Source organism: Sinocyclocheilus rhinocerous, unplaced genomic scaffold (genome assembly GCF_001515625.1).
Source record: "Sinocyclocheilus rhinocerous isolate Xijiao unplaced genomic scaffold, SAMN03320098_v1.1 scaffold1641, whole genome shotgun sequence".
NCBI classification, from domain to species: Eukaryota; Metazoa; Chordata; class Actinopteri; order Cypriniformes; family Cyprinidae; genus Sinocyclocheilus; species Sinocyclocheilus rhinocerous.
Window position 1 is genome coordinate 267605 of NW_015635066.1, and position 15791 is coordinate 283395.

Genomic DNA, 15791 nt, shown 5'->3' on the forward strand with positions numbered 1-15791 from the left:
CCATGTGCGCATATGTAACAAATTACACAACTGTTCTTGGAACAGTGGAACTGGAGAGAGAGAGAGAAAATAAGAAGCGGTAGAGTGAGAGATGGGGGAGGGTTGGAGCTCCCAGGTTAAAAGTGCTGTTGTTCTGAATGCATTCTGACAAGGAGTCTGCAGATACAAACAAACTCTGAAAGGAGAAATACAACAGCTGTTTTGCTATCCAGCATCCAGAGTAAGAGGAAAAGAGGGAGAGAGAAGATCGAGTTTATGCGTGAGTGCTTGTTTGTCTGGAGGCTTAGCACTTCTGGAAAGAACGAGTGTGAGTAGGGATTCAGGTCAGTGTTAGAACACGCTCAGGGGAAGCAACCTCCCTGGCCCTGAAAGGATAAAGCAACATGCCTGCTAAAAGAGATGAAGACAAGGAGAGGAAGCAAGACAGAAGCTTCTCAGGTCACAGTGGCACATAATTATTAGTTTTGATAAGTGGCATTGAGGACAATTCCTGAGTGCCGATGTGGAAAACCAAGTTGTCATTTTGTCACACCTCAGCCTCTTTGACCCATGTCCAACATTTTCCTTTTTTCCCCCTGAATTCGCAAACATTATAAAAATTCAGTAACAGGTCCATGTTTAAATTGCTCAGTTTCCACAATCTAAGACATTCAGCCTCTTTTCTCAGACAAAATCCCTACGTATAAGGCCTGAGAGCACTTCCAGTAGAAAATGTCTGTTTACATAGTACTAGTCAAACATCAAGGATTCTCCCTACAACCTGCTGTCACTGCACCAAAGCTGAGCTCCAGGTTTGCGTTTCTCTCTCTTGAGGGGTTTTCATGGCACACATCCCCCTTGTATGACAGTAGGCTACATAAATACCTGTTTGCTCCCAACAGAAAAAAACTGCCAAGAATATAGAGTATAACAGCCAGAGATTATTCATATATATATATATATATATATATATTATAGGGAGAGAGCATTTCTCTAATATAACTATTTTCATGACAAATTATTATCAGCATAACAATTCAAGTGACAGTTTTAACTGAAAAATGAACATGAATTTCAAAATGTCTTGGTAATTGACAGCAGAACTTAAGCTGGTGATTTGGCGTCTCCACAATTAAAACCTGATGATCCATGTTATCCAGCAAGATTTGAGAATGTTCCAAAAGCACATCTTGTGTTGTGTAATTCAATGGCGCGAGAACATCTGACGCATCTATATCCCAGCTCTAGTTTTCCCAGAATGTTTTAAGAGGTCTTGTTATTAACACATTAAAAAGCTGATGAGTTGAATCAAGGTGTTTTAATTAGTGAGATATCTAAAACATTCAGGTAGGTGGGTCCTCAGTACTGGAGTTTTACTTATTTAGAGAAGAATCTAAAGTAAACTGCTAAATTTGAGGGTCTCCCCAGTTTACAAAATGTAGGGGGAAAAAATTATATTAAATAAAATAAACTGAAATTTACAGGGGGGAAATGGGCTGGAAGGTGATTAAAAGCATACTCGTACAGAATGGCCTATATCACCCATTTGCATCATACATCATAAAATAACATTGCATAACATATAAGAGATTTTGATCTATCAGTCTATCAATATTTAATCTGCATCGGCTGATAACTGTACCCAACTGTACCCAACTGTACCCAACTGGCCAATTAAGGTCATCCCACGCACACACACACATGGAAGGTTATTCCACCTAGTTACATTTAAAAATAGTGCAAATAAATTGTGAACTTTGAGTAAATATTGTGAAAAAAACAGTTCAGTTAAATTTAGCAGTTTTATCTTATTTCCTATCATGAAATTTTATTATAGGGTATCTATCTGCATTATGTTGGCTAGCTCTCTAGTTATTAGATCTGCACTGGCCACTAAAATCTCTCTTTTTATTCAGGGTAGGCTATCTCTTAAAGGGATAGTTCACCTAAAAATGAACATTTTTGTCATCATTCACTCACTCTCAAGTTGTGAATTTCTTCACAATATTTTGAAGAATGTGAGTAATCAAACAGTTTCTTGTACCCATTGTGTGTCATAGTATTTATTTTTATTATTATTTATTTATGCTACACTATGTTATGCTAGAGTCGGACTTGTATCCCGAAGGTCGCGGGTTCGAGTCTCAGGTCCGGCAGGGATTGTTGCTGGTGGGAGTGAATAACCAGCGCTCTCTTCCACCTTCAATACCACGACTGAGGTGAGACCCTTGAGCAAGGCACCAAATCCCCAACTGTTCTTCGGGCGCCGCAGCACATGGCCCACTGCTCCGGGTGTGTGTTCACGGTGTGCGTGCACTTGGATGGGTGAAATGCAGAGCACAAATTCCAAATATGGGTCACCATACTTGGCCACATGTCACTTCACTTACATTAACTGGATTTTTTTTTTGGGTGAACTATCCCTTTAACTACACTGTATGGAGCCCTTTCCACCACACCACAGAATAAAAAAATTAAAAAGTCAATTTCAATTTTTTATCAAACAATTCAGACTTTGTTTCTCGCAGTTTTGAGGGAAAAAGTCAGCGATATAAACTTGCTGTTTTCTCAGAACTGCGTTTTCTCAGAACTGAAAAAAAGTCAGCGATATAAACGTGCTGTTTTCTCAAAACTGCGATGAAAAAAAAAAGACTGAACTGTGAGATTTTTTATTCCGTCGTGGAAATGGGCTTCCTTAGACTGCACTATTTACTTTTCTTAAAAGTTTGTTGGTAATCTTCTTCAGCTACATTTGTTTCGCCCTTTCTTGGTAGTGGTTAGGGGGAGCGCGGGGCACAAAGTAAGGCGGGGTAAATTGTAACACACATGGTTTAAATATTTCCACACATGCTAGCATTGTCTACGGTGATTGACGTAGAAAGCGGAACTATCGAACAAACGTCTGATAATCCTGCTGTACTTCAGCACGGAGTGTAAATACTGAGACACTCGCTGTCATCTTCAAACATGTGGTGGCTTTTGCCTTGTATCCTCGGCTTCATCAGACTCTACTTAGACGGCGTCAAAGTTCTTCTATACCAGCTTTTCAACAGATCCTTCATCCTGCCAGGTTAGAGGTTTTTATGGTCACGGATTTGTAGTGATCTGACGGGCGCTTGTTTTATTGTCGAAAAGCAGCTCAAACAGTTATTCAGTAACGTTAGTTAGGAGCTGTCAGTGTCAGGTGTAGATTGGGGACGTTTAGAATCGCTTTGTGAGAAGTGCGCTTAAAGGGACAGTTCACGCGAAAACAAAAATTCTGCATTTATTTGCTCACGTTCATGTTCTTCCGAACCAGTATGTTTTTTTTTTCGATAAACAAAATTAGTTGCACGGCAGAGTAACAGAATCAGTCCCCACTCACTTATACTGTATGGTGAAAGGTGTAAGTTAATGAAAGGAGACTGTTATTTCTGTTCTACTGAGTAAAAAAAAAAAAAAAGTCAGTAAAAGATATGAGAGATTAGAGATAAATTATTACCGTTTACAGTGTGTTTTTTTTTTTAGTCTACTTTCTTTTAACATATCCTCATACTTTCTGATATTGAAACAGTTTATGAGTTTGCATAGTATGGCTGCTAACTCTTTTGTTATCTAAACATAGCCGACTGTAACCTTTGACCTGTTTACTCCAAAGCTGAGGTCTTTTTATAAAGACACTTTATAATACATTTCATTAAAAGTGATTACATAATATGGGTTGATGTTGGTGTTCACCTAAATAGTTAGAAATGTACTGTATTTATAATGTATTTGTTTTAAATGTCTTATAAGTTTATTAGCCTGTGGCTGAAATGCTGGATTTAAATTATAGTCTACATACTTATGCCCATTTATTAAAGAATATGTAATTTAATTTATAGAATACTCTGGGTAATTTAGAGTGTTGCCAGAGATTCAGTGATGTATGCATTATCACAAACTAATCACATGTTTCTACTTAAGATTGTTCCATTGCGATTGTAGACGGCTCTTTTTAAAAATTTAAATCACTGTTAAAGTGCAACCATGTCCCAGCGCAAAGCAAAAGGATTAGACTCAAATCCATCCTCACAATGGTCTTTTGTATCAGAAATATTTAAATCTTCTGAAGCCTGATCGGATTAGCTATAAAAAAAGAAAGAAAAAAAAAGAATGATTAAGAAACACTGATTTTAAGACTTGTTTACATTATTGGACTATGTTCTGAAAAATGTAAGCTTTGCAATTAACTAATTTTAACTGGACATTTTAACATGGAAACGGCAACAAAAAGTAACATTGCTTATCAGTGATGTTTGTCATAATTTCTCTGATAAAATGCACAAGTGCACTTGTTTTTCATTATTTTTAATAATAATAATAATAATAATAATAAGTACCCATAAAGCAAAAGAGTGAAGGAATAGCATCATTAGTAGGCTTATCACAAAAGCAGGTTATGCTGCTCTCAGTACATCAGTATAGGATGCCGTTTCTACATTTAATGATCCCTGAGACCACGGCACATCCAAGAACACTCACAGAGGGATGACAGGATATGTCCCAAACAAAGACAGTCCTTGTCAGTGTAAAACATCTTTTTTTTTTAGATATTACAAAAAAATTAAAAATCATAATTTTCAAATTTTTTCATAATTTCCTGTCTTGCCCAGATTTGCCCAAGCAGAATGGAAAGGTTGCCATAGTTACAGGGGGAGCCAGAGGAATGGGATATGAGATTTCCAGACATCTAGCCAGCCTGGACATGCATGTGGTCATTGGTATAGTATCATCTCATACCTGATTACAAATCATTGAACCAAATCCATTTCACTGGTGTCTTGACTCCAGCTTACAGATCAGATTTTGTAGTTATGCAGCCTTTTATTTGGTTTTCTGCTACTTCTGATTGATTTTTAATATTTTCCATACTACATACAGTCAGTTATAAGTATGACTGGTGCTAACGGAGCACCAACCCAAAGTTTCCCCCCTTTTTTTCTCCCTGCCAGTCCGCATTATCAATAAGAGCTCTCTCCTGAAGTATGGCGTCACATAAAAGGCAATAAGAAGGGCTTATGCAAGAGTAACTCTCCGCAGATGTTCATTCAAATGCAGGACAGGTTTCTTAGGGTACTGTATGTGTAGCAAGAGAACTTGACAGAATTTGTATATGTACTTTTTTTTGGTTAAAGCCTGTTGGTAAAAGTTTGTGTGCTAAAATTGTTGTGCAATTGCTGCTTGAAACCTGAGGTAAAGCTTTGCCTCTTTGTTGGTAAACTGTCAGAAAAAAATGATAAAATTGTTTGTCACTGGGGAAGGAGCCTATCCTCAAAGGTATATTTTTGTACATCATCTACTCCTAAATGTTGCTCATTAGTACCTTAACAGTATGTTACTTATATTAAGAATTAAAGTGGTAATATGCTACCTTGTAAAACTGTATTTAAAATACCTTATTTTTCTGATAATGTGCCCTGAAACATCCACGTTATATATGAATTTATATATAAAGGGAGTATGTTTCCTTGAAATACATTTTTGAAGAATTTGATTGAAGGTGCATTCAGTAATTTTTTAGCTGGCATTAACATTACTGTGTTTTGTGTCATTTCAGTCAACATGGCTCAGCATGATTGTCTCTGAGTTTTATGTAAATGACATTGATACTTGAGTTTTAGAGAGCAGTCTATAAAATAATTAATTCCCTAAGCTGTCCAACAAAAAAAGAAGCAACTTTGTCATCACTACTACTCAGGATTTTCTCCTTCATCATATCTTTCCACCTCGTGTTTGCCTTGCCAATGTTGTCTTTGCTGGTAAATCTTGGTAATAAGTGTGTTCCACTGTCTAATTTTTGGTCTTTGCATCACAAAAAAAAAAAAACTACACTACTACAGGGGCAGCAGCCAATGAGAGTAAGAATTCTCTCTAGCGTTTAGTGAAACACTGCATTTAACGTCATTTCAACATGCCGAAATACATCTAATTAAAAAACTTCTTTTAGAAGAAAAAAAAAAAATGGAGTACAGTCTTCATCTCATGTGACAGTAAACCATTCAGATGATTCTTCACAAAAACACAATTTATTTTTTAAAGGGACTGTTCACCTAAAAATGAAAATTCTGTCATTAATTACTCACCCTCATGTTGTTCCAAACCCATAAGACCTTTGTTCATCTTCAGAACACAAATTAAGATATTTTTGATGAAATCCCGAGAGCTTTCTGACCCTGCAGCAACTGAAACGTTTTATGGCCCAGAAAAGTAGTCAGGACATTGTTAAAATAGTCCATGTGACATCAGTGGTTCAACTGCAATGTTGTGAAGCTACGAGAATACTTTTTGTGCGCAAAGAAAACAAAAATAATTCAACTATTTTTTCTCTTCCTTGTCAGTCTTCGATGCACATTCACAGGAGTACCACGACACATGCGCGTGGAGCGACCGACACAAGAGCCAGCTTTCTGTAGTAGAACCAGAATGCACTTTGCTGTGTTTACAAGCAGAAAAAGACACACGCTGTACATAAAACAGTCTTTGTAAACTTTTCTGAAGATTTCGACAGAGACGATCACTTGCAATTTTTTTGCCCAGCCTTACTTATTTGAACCAGAATATACAGACGATGAACTAAAGGCCAGGACACACCAAGCCGACTTAAAAGAACGACGAAAGCCGACGGTGTTGTCGCCTCGCGTTGGCAGCGTCTGGACCAAAATCGGCACTTGAACACACCGCACAGACTACAGCTGACTGCAAACTAACACGTGTTTGTTTTGCGCCTGCGTGAGAGGAAATAGCTGTCTATATTAACAGCTGTCAATATTATATATTCGTCATTAAAAAGAAGTAGGGATGCACCGATACCACTTTTTCCAGTACTCGCCCGATACGATACTTTTATTTTTGGTACTTGCCGATACTGAGTACCGATACCGATATTTTTATTGCATTTGTACATTTTTTAAATATTGGGTACAGAAACCAAACCCGCAACACGTGCACGTATTTGTACTGGTGCAGAATAAGAGGGACAAGTAGTAGGCTACAGCCTAGCGCATTTCACACAGGCCGTTCCAGTGATGTCTGTGAGAAGGGCATATTCACTCGACAAGCTCGCGCATCTGCGCCGCCGCCGCGCACACAATCTACTCAGATTTGCTTATCTGCTCGCGCACATCAGCTATACAGGCGTTAATACTGAATGTTTAACATTATATTCATTGCATACATGTACTTCGTAGACATCCTTAATCTTTAATAACTCCATTCTGCTGTCTGTTGTTCTGTTGTCTGTGTTTCTTTGTCTGAATATGGCACTTATCACATGCTGTGTGGTATCAGCGTTTGGTATCGGGGCATTTTAACGAGTACGAGTACGAGCACAAGAGCTCAGTATCGGGCCCGATACGTGCATCCCTAAAAAGAAGAAATGGAAACAAGGATATAAGAGATATACGCAGATATACAAAACGTAAACAAAGCAGCGCTTGCCTACCATTTTGAATATTAGTTATGTTGATAACTTTCTTAATTTGAAGTGGCTCATTTTATGAAAATATTCGCATATCAGAATGCTTGGGTAAGATCACATACAGTAACATTAGAACAGCCGTCTAATTGTGCTGCATGCATTTACTCGGTTTCATCACTTTCACTTTAATTCTCGGGCACTGACTCGTTCGCTAAACTGAACATCCAATCAGAGTTCTCACTCGCGCCGACGGCTCCGATGCCAATTCAACATAATTACGTGAGCCCGACGAGAACTGACGTGTGGAACACACCAAACAAACTAACCCGACAGACGCTCACTGATGGCCGACCGTCGGCTTGGTGTGTCCCGGGACTTAAGAGAGAAGGATGTTCTACATCAGAATGTCGGCTCCTGTGTCAGCAGCATCACGTGCATGCGTCGTGGTACTCTCATGAACACAGGTCGAAGACTGACACGGAAGCTGAGGAAATTGTTGAATAAAGTCGTAATTTTTGTTTTCTTTGTGCACAAAAAGTATTCTCGTAGCTTAATAACATTAGGGTTGAACCATTGATGTCACATGGACTATTTTAACAATGTCCTGACTACCTTTCTGGGCCTTGAATGTGTCCGATCCGTTGCTGTCTATGCAGTCAGAAAGCTCTCGGATTGCATCAAAAAAATCTTAATTCGTGTTCTGAAGGTGAACGAAGGTCTTACGGGTTTGGAACGACTTGGGTGCGTAGCCTAATTAATGACATAATGTTCTTTTTTGGGTGAACTTACCCTTTAATGTTTCAAACTTTTTAAATTAGCACCAAACTACTAAATGCGCCTTGAGCAAATAAAGGGGAATCCACTTAGAAAGCAGATTTATCTATGATATTCATTTGTGTTTTTACTGATTCGCTAATATACATTCTACATTTTATATATACAGTGGGTACGGAAAGTATTCAGACCCCCTTAAATTTTTCACTCTTTGTTATATTGCAGCCATTTGCTAAAATCATTTAAGTTAATTTTTATATATATATATATATAATATATGAGAGCGTGATATTTATTAGTATGCTTAATATGGTCCTTTTCTATCTTTTTTTTTCTCTTCTTCAGCTGGGAATGAAGAACATGAGGGTCTGGCAGCAGTGAAGAAGATCCGAGAAGAGTTAAATCAAGGAAAAGGTAAAATTCATTCAATTCAAGTTAAATGTCTTAGAAAAGCCTGGGGGTTTTAAGTGGTCGGTTGTGTAAGAAAGGCTCTGTAAGTTCCCAAGCATCATGTACCCTCCTCCATCGGTGATCCTGACCTTTACGGTCTCCTTGAGGTGATGATTTACTCCGCAATGACCTGATGCTACTTAATTTGCTGCTAAACAGGATAATTTTTCTTGCCATGTTTGGATTGGTGTGTTTACTGGAAGAATGTGTGAGAGCAAGCAGAAGACTACCAAGAGAGAGATGTTTGATGATTGTGTTCGCTGAAGAACCATAACCTCATTGTAATGTAGATGGGATATTGAGAGCCGCAGTTCGGATGAAGGCGCGCTCACTTCCCTGCGGTATCCACCCCTCCCCCACGTGGATTTTTAACTGCTAGTCGAGAACAGGTCCGTCGGTTTTCACTTCTAGCTTTCATCATAGGACTATTAAAGTTGAGAAATAATGCACTGGAGGGAAGCTGTCCTTCTGCCCTCATCTAGGGTCAGTTTGTCTAAAACCATAACCTTAAATACCAGTTTTGAAATTGGTCTTGATTCAGAGGGGAAAAAAAACGATGCTGCGAAAATGACGGATGTGCTAACAAGAAATGGGTCTTTCAAAACAAGCAAAGGCCTGGCTGTAGGTCTGTTTATGTGCGTGTATGTATGTGAGGCTCTTTGCTCAGCATGATCTGTCACTGTACTTCTCTAAGCTGGTCTAATAATGACACATGATCACTCTTTATACGGCTACAATCACCTAATGAGGGTTAGACATCACATCCAGTTAAACGGAGGAGGTGTTTTAGGAAAACAAGAGAGACTGAGCTGACAAAGATAAGACATGTAATTAAAATGGCCTCCGACTGCTGTAAAGGAACTTTAAAGTCAAGCAGCTGTCTTATTCAAGATGTTTACTGCTGTTTAATTGGACAGTCTAAATGTTGCCGTGGCCGGTTAATAAAAAAGAATGCTGTTCCAGGTTGTGATGGGCACGTTCGAAACACTGCTTCACCAAGCTTCGAAACATTTGCGAATCTTTTGTTTCGAATCAGTGTTTCGGAGCGCGTATCAAACCGGCCAGGTCACGTGATTTTAGCAAACAAAGCTTCGTTACGTCACACTGTTTCGAAACGTTTTGAAACTCCGATGGTTCACCACTAGGGGGTGTTGATCTCAAAGTGAACCAATGAACCACTTCTGGTTACCCAGCTAATCATGTGACATGAAATCCCATGAAATTTTACTATAAAAAAATAAAGAATTCAGGGCCAGATGTTGTGGGTTAAACAAAAGATAACTTCCCTTTAACACAGATGGCTATATAGTTTAAAAATGTGTAAAAACATTCAGTACTTTCAACCTACAAATCACATCATACCTTAAAAATAAAAAAAATGAGCTTACCATATAATTAAATCCACCTCCTTCTCCTGACTGATAACACTTCTCTTGCCTGCTGATTTTTATAGACAGCTCTAATGAAAACACTTAATTAATTAAATAATTACATAAATCAGTTAATTCATTAAATAATTAATTTAGTTCATTGTGTGTTAAGGGTTTGATTATACTTAAATAAAACACATAACACAAACACTAATATTTAATAGTATTTAAGTGTTTATTATTTATTTTAAAAAAAAAGGTATTTCTAAAAAACATTTCCATTTGTTTTGTAAGTTTGGTCTGAGTTCTTGATGCTTTCACAACGTTTTCACCAGCAGGTGTCACCAGCATGTGCTGTTTCAAGTGCTTCGAAACATCAAATCATTTTTCGAAGCAATTGGTTCATTTGATTCAATGCTTCAAAAAGCTTTGTTTCTCCCATCACGAGTTGCTGGTTTAAAAACAATTGGTGGGGTCAAAGAGGTCACACTTGAAAATGTTTACTTAAATGTTTAGCTATTTCATATAATCGCTTAGTTCACTTTTGAATAACAGTAAATTACACTAAGGTTGCCAGAGGCGTGTTGCTTCAACACAACAAAGATCATAGAACACCCAAGACGTGTCACTCGTATAGTTTTGAATGGGGAAAAATGCAACGCTTAATATGGCCGCTCAATCGCAGAAAGCTCCGCCTTCTGAATGAAAGAGCGAATCACTAATCGGTAAAGTCAGCGCGTCACTGCAGCTGCCGTTAGAAGTCCCGGTTGCTATAGAAACAGTCAGCGTTCTGAGACGTGCGCGTAGGACTGCGCGTGCGCACTGGCTGATCTAGCCTGAGAAATAAGCTTTTTATAACACTATTTGAGCAAAAGAAACAACAGCTGCGTCCCAAATGACGCACTATACACTATGCACTCATACACTATGTGCTTATGCACTATGTACTCAACCATGTAGTGTATGAATTATATAAGGTTATTTTGTTTGATAGCCCCTCCCCCTTCACTATGTAATTAAAGCTGCGACAGTTGAGTGCATGAAGTGTCCAACATTCCACACTTCGTTTTTTCTGGTATTTAAGTGCATCATACGGGTATTTAAAGTGCACTTTTTCTTTTTGGAATTTTCAGTGTGAACGCACTACTAGCACTATTTATACTACAAAACGTCATAGAATAGTGCATACGTACACGATTTGGGATGCACCTAACATTTATGACACAGTTGTTGTCAGATTTCATTGGTGATTTCAAAGATGAAATTTATTTGTAAGTTTTGTGAACAGTTTGGGAGAATTTGATGTTTCCCCATACAAAGTGATAGGAGCTGCACTTGCATGCCCTTAGAGGCATTTTAAAGATGGCCGCTGAGTGACATGGCTTGCCTTAAAGGTCCCATATTGTACACCTTTCTGGAGTTTTATTTGAGGTTTTGATGTCCTTAAGAATATATATTTGCGGTATAAGTACCAAAAACCATCTCAATATATTTTTACAGCTCCTCTCTCAGGAGCTCTGCTGAGAACAGGTCGATTTTGGTCTGTCTAATTAATATTCATGAGCCTCTCTTCTGATTGGCCAGTTGTTTTCTGAGTGACGCACGGCCAGGCCAACCACAGCTAACTAGGGTCAGCCGACGTCACAGCGCTAGCTGGAAGCAGCCCATTCAAACCAGCGCAGATGCACAGTGTATCGCAACTGTTCATATCTGATTTGTGTGTCCATAAGCGCTCTTTTGTTTTACTGAATGTGCGTTGGTTACTATGGCAATGCCGTTGCATTGTTATGCCTACACTAAAAACAACAATAACAGCAATACGGTTTGCATTGCAGTACAGATATTGTCTTACGACATGACAGCATGTTGCCGTCGCGCTAGATTATTATTATAGATGTCGTTTTATGAGGCAGCATCAGAAACGCAGGAAGCTGGAATGTGCGACTTTATTCCGTGCTGCCTTCTCCGCTTGTTTCAACACTCAAAGAGGTGAGTATACTAGCAGTATATTGTCTTTTTCCACTTGACTTTGACAGTTTGCAACAACACACGCTTGTTTCTGCAAAGACATTTAGGCCCAATCCCAATTCTATTTTATACCCCTTCCCCTACCACTCTGCCTAGCCCTTCCCCTTGTCCCTTGAAACAGAGTGTCAAGGGGTAGGGGTGAAAATATTCCCCTAAGAATTGGGACACCACTACTATGCTGTCACACTTCATCATACGTCGTCTAGCTCCTACAATACACACACCTATACTGGTGTGCTGGTGTGCATTAGAGCCTTACATTTATTTGTCTTTTTGTTCGCTCGGGCAGCCATGTTGCCGCTGAAGCCGGTTTACGCTGAGATAATTCATACCCCTTCGTTTGAAGTGTGGTCCCGAAAAATCTTCGTTTGAAGGGCTGTCTGGCCCTTCCCCTACCCCTACCCCTCCAACCAAAAGAGAATTGAGACACCCCTACCCCTTCACGTGAACGCGCGAAACGGAGGGGTAGGGGAAAGGGGAAGGGCTAAGGGGTAGAATTGGGATTGGGCCTTGTTATGTTTTCTACAAAAATGTCTGACGTGTTTACGTTTTACGTGGCGTGAGAAAGTGAAAAGGCTACGCTAAATCCGATCCGGAAAAAAGACAATATACAGTATACGCACCTCTTTGATTTTTGAAACCAGCGGAGACGGCAGCACGGAATAAAGACGCTCCTTCCAATTTCCTGCATTTCTGCGCTGCCTCATAAGACAAAATCCATAATAATAATAATCCAGCACGACGGCAACATGTTGTCATGTCTTAAGACAACAACTGTATTGCTGTTATTGTTGTTTTTAGCGTTGGCATAACAACGCAATGGCATTGCCATAGAAACCATCGCACATTCCGTAAAACGAAAGGGCGCTTATGGACACACAAATCAGATATGAACAGTTGCGGTACACTGTGTGGACAGTCAGTTATTCAAATCAGATTCCATCCGGATATGCAGAAAATCGGATTTGGGCTGACAGTCTGAATGAGGCTTTTGAACACAAGCATCTTTATGACACATGCTGAGGTCCAATATAGGAACTTAATTGAACTCAAATTAAGTGAATGAAATTTACCTAGGGATTCACAATTAATTGAAAAGTAATCAAGATTGCGGTTATTGTTACCTCAGTTTAAATTAAATGTTAATAACAACCTGTGTCTTTCACTAACTTGCAGCATTAGTTTAAATTATTATTGTATTGCTCGCTAAACATGCATAATTTATAAAAAAATCTGAGTAATAGTTTTGTTTATCATGCTGCTATGAGTGTGAAGTTATTGGCACTGTTACAGTAATAAAATTGATTCAGGAGTTCTTGCATAACAGCCTGACTTGCAGTATTTTAATGTCAGTTATATTTTAAAAAATAATAATCACTATTACAATATCAAAGAACATTTGTTGAAGCAAATTTTCTCATCATGGTACAGTTTTCTAGATGGCTGATGTAAAGGTTTTGTCATTGGAAATGTGTGCCTCCACCTACATTTCTGCAAAACGTACCTGTATGTACAAATTGCTGCAGTTTCCAGTTGAAATGAACATTAGAAGGAGTCAAACAACTTATTCCTTTTCACCGTATGATTTACAGGGCCAGAGTTTTGATTAAGAAACCTTAATTTTCGCACAAAATTGCAGAATATTATGCTATGGACCAGATTTACTAAACAGGGCAAATTAGCGTTAGAGCACCAATAGGAGGGGGAAATTCTGCGGGTGCTTTACTGAAGGTGCACATTAAAGAACACAGACGCAACATATCTCATTTCCATAATGACCTGCACAATCTACCAAGAGCAGTGCAAATTACAACTGCTTTAAGGCATGCTTTTTTAGGGCATTAAATAATGCTGCAAATACCAGTGAATTCACAAGCGCAAATCTTAGTAAATCGCATTGCTTGATTCATTTCAATATTCTCCTCGCATAAATTTACAGATCAAAAGGAAACTCCTACAAATGCATATTCAATAAAGTGAGTCGCAAAAATAACTGTCCACGCATTTTCAGCGCTAATTTCCCACTGCGTGTCTTTAGTAAATCCTGACAGTAGTAGTTTTTTAATGGCAAATGAGGGTTTGCGCTGACGCAAGCTGATAGTAAATCTGGCCCTATGACTTCAAAACAATTTTAACATGCTGCCAGATTTCAAAATTGATACTTTTGTTACTTTTGTCGTTAGCATCACATATGATATGTGTCCGTTTTCTAACTCGGTAGATTTGCCCGGTCGCTCATGCAATAGTGAAGAGCTCCGGTATGAATTCCATGGTACGGTTTGACAAAACGGTTAAAACCGGCGTATAAAAAAGTTAAAGTAGCACGGTTGCACCAGTGAATTAGTTTTTATATCACTTTTTAGTTTGGTTTAGGGGGTATTTCCGACACGATTAGTGACACTCTCTGGACAGTTCAACCAACATACCAACAGGGTTGGGCAAAGATACATCAAAATGTATTTTAAAATAAAATACCAAATACCTTCATTTTAAGTGTATCAAAATAAACTACAAAATACAGCAGCCACACCATGTATCAAAATAAACTACTGTATTTTTGTATTTTAAAAATACTAAAAAATACTTTTACAAGGGAGCATGAAATTTCTGATCTCAACAAGTCTGGGCAAACTAGCCTATTGAGTAGGCACCCATCAGAGGCCGCATTTTTATGATGTCATCATGTAGACTTCTTACAAAGTATTTTACAGTATTTTAAAACTACAAAACTACAAAACACTAAAGTATTTTGATACAAAATACGAAGCCATTTTCATCAACCCTATCAAATACAAATTACAAAATACTATTTTGTATTTGAAATACGTATTTGAAATACATGTATCATAAATACTGCCCATCCCTGCATACCAACATAATAAAACTATGGCCATGGTCATGTATTGAACATGCATTTCACTTTGAAACTGCTGCGAAACGTGCAGTAAGGTACGTAATATCGGTGTCGCAGAAACGTCGCCACAAGTATATATTTCCAATGAGAATGACTTGTGATGATTGTGGAAGCATTAGTTAGAAAAGGTTTAATATTATAAACATGCCTAATGCTTTGCATAACTGTATGCCATTCCTGGCACATAAAATACTAAAAATTATATACTGTTAAAAAAAATTTTTTCTTTTAAAGAAATTAGTACTTTTATTCAACAAGGATGCAGTTAATTGGTCAAAAGTGTCAATTTTCTATTTAAAATAAATGCTGTTCTTTTTTAACTTTCTACTCCTCAAAGAATCCTGTGGGGAAAACATGTATCAAATTTTCCACAAAAATATGAAGCAGCACAACTGTTTTCAACAGTGATGATAAAAAGAAATGTGTCTTGAGCAGCAAACCAGTAGGCTGTATTAGAATGATTAAGGATCATGTAAAAACTGAAGACTGGACAGTTATTTATATCAAATAGAGTAAATGTAGCCTTAGTGTGAGTAGGGTTGGGAATCGAAAATCGATTCCAGAATCGGATACTTAAGATCAGGAATCGGATACTTGTTGTCAAATTAAAATTTCGATTCCGCCAATCGATTCCTATGCGCTTTTTTTTTTTTCTTCATCTGTGAGGATCGGACCTAGCGATCTGCCAGGACCTTGCTCGCTAATCTAAGCGCTCCAAAGTTTGGCTACATTTGCGATCAGAAGCCAAAAAAGCTAACTATAATATCTGTGATAGCTAAACATGTTGCAAGAGAGGTGTCACCACCAACATGACAAAGCACTTTAATTTAATAGATCG

General features: G+C 38.2%; 1 protein-coding gene across 3 annotated transcripts in view; it reads left to right on the plus strand.

Annotated features, from left to right (window-relative positions):
* The window catches only part of LOC107746640 (dehydrogenase/reductase SDR family member on chromosome X-like), a 52842-nt gene that overhangs the window by 5249 nt on the left and 31802 nt on the right, over window positions 1-15791 (plus strand). The window contains exons 1-3 of one of the 3 annotated variants that reach the window (XM_016560935.1): window positions 2862-3049; window positions 4614-4721; window positions 8537-8605. In XM_016560935.1, the coding sequence (XP_016416421.1) occupies window positions 2947-3049; window positions 4614-4721; window positions 8537-8605 (280 nt within the window). In that variant the 5' untranslated portion in view covers window positions 2862-2946. Of the gene's footprint in view, window positions 1-2861; window positions 3050-4613; window positions 4722-8536; window positions 8606-15791 lie in introns of those variants that run through there. The other 2 variants (XM_016560937.1, XM_016560936.1) reach the window with 2 other exon arrangements.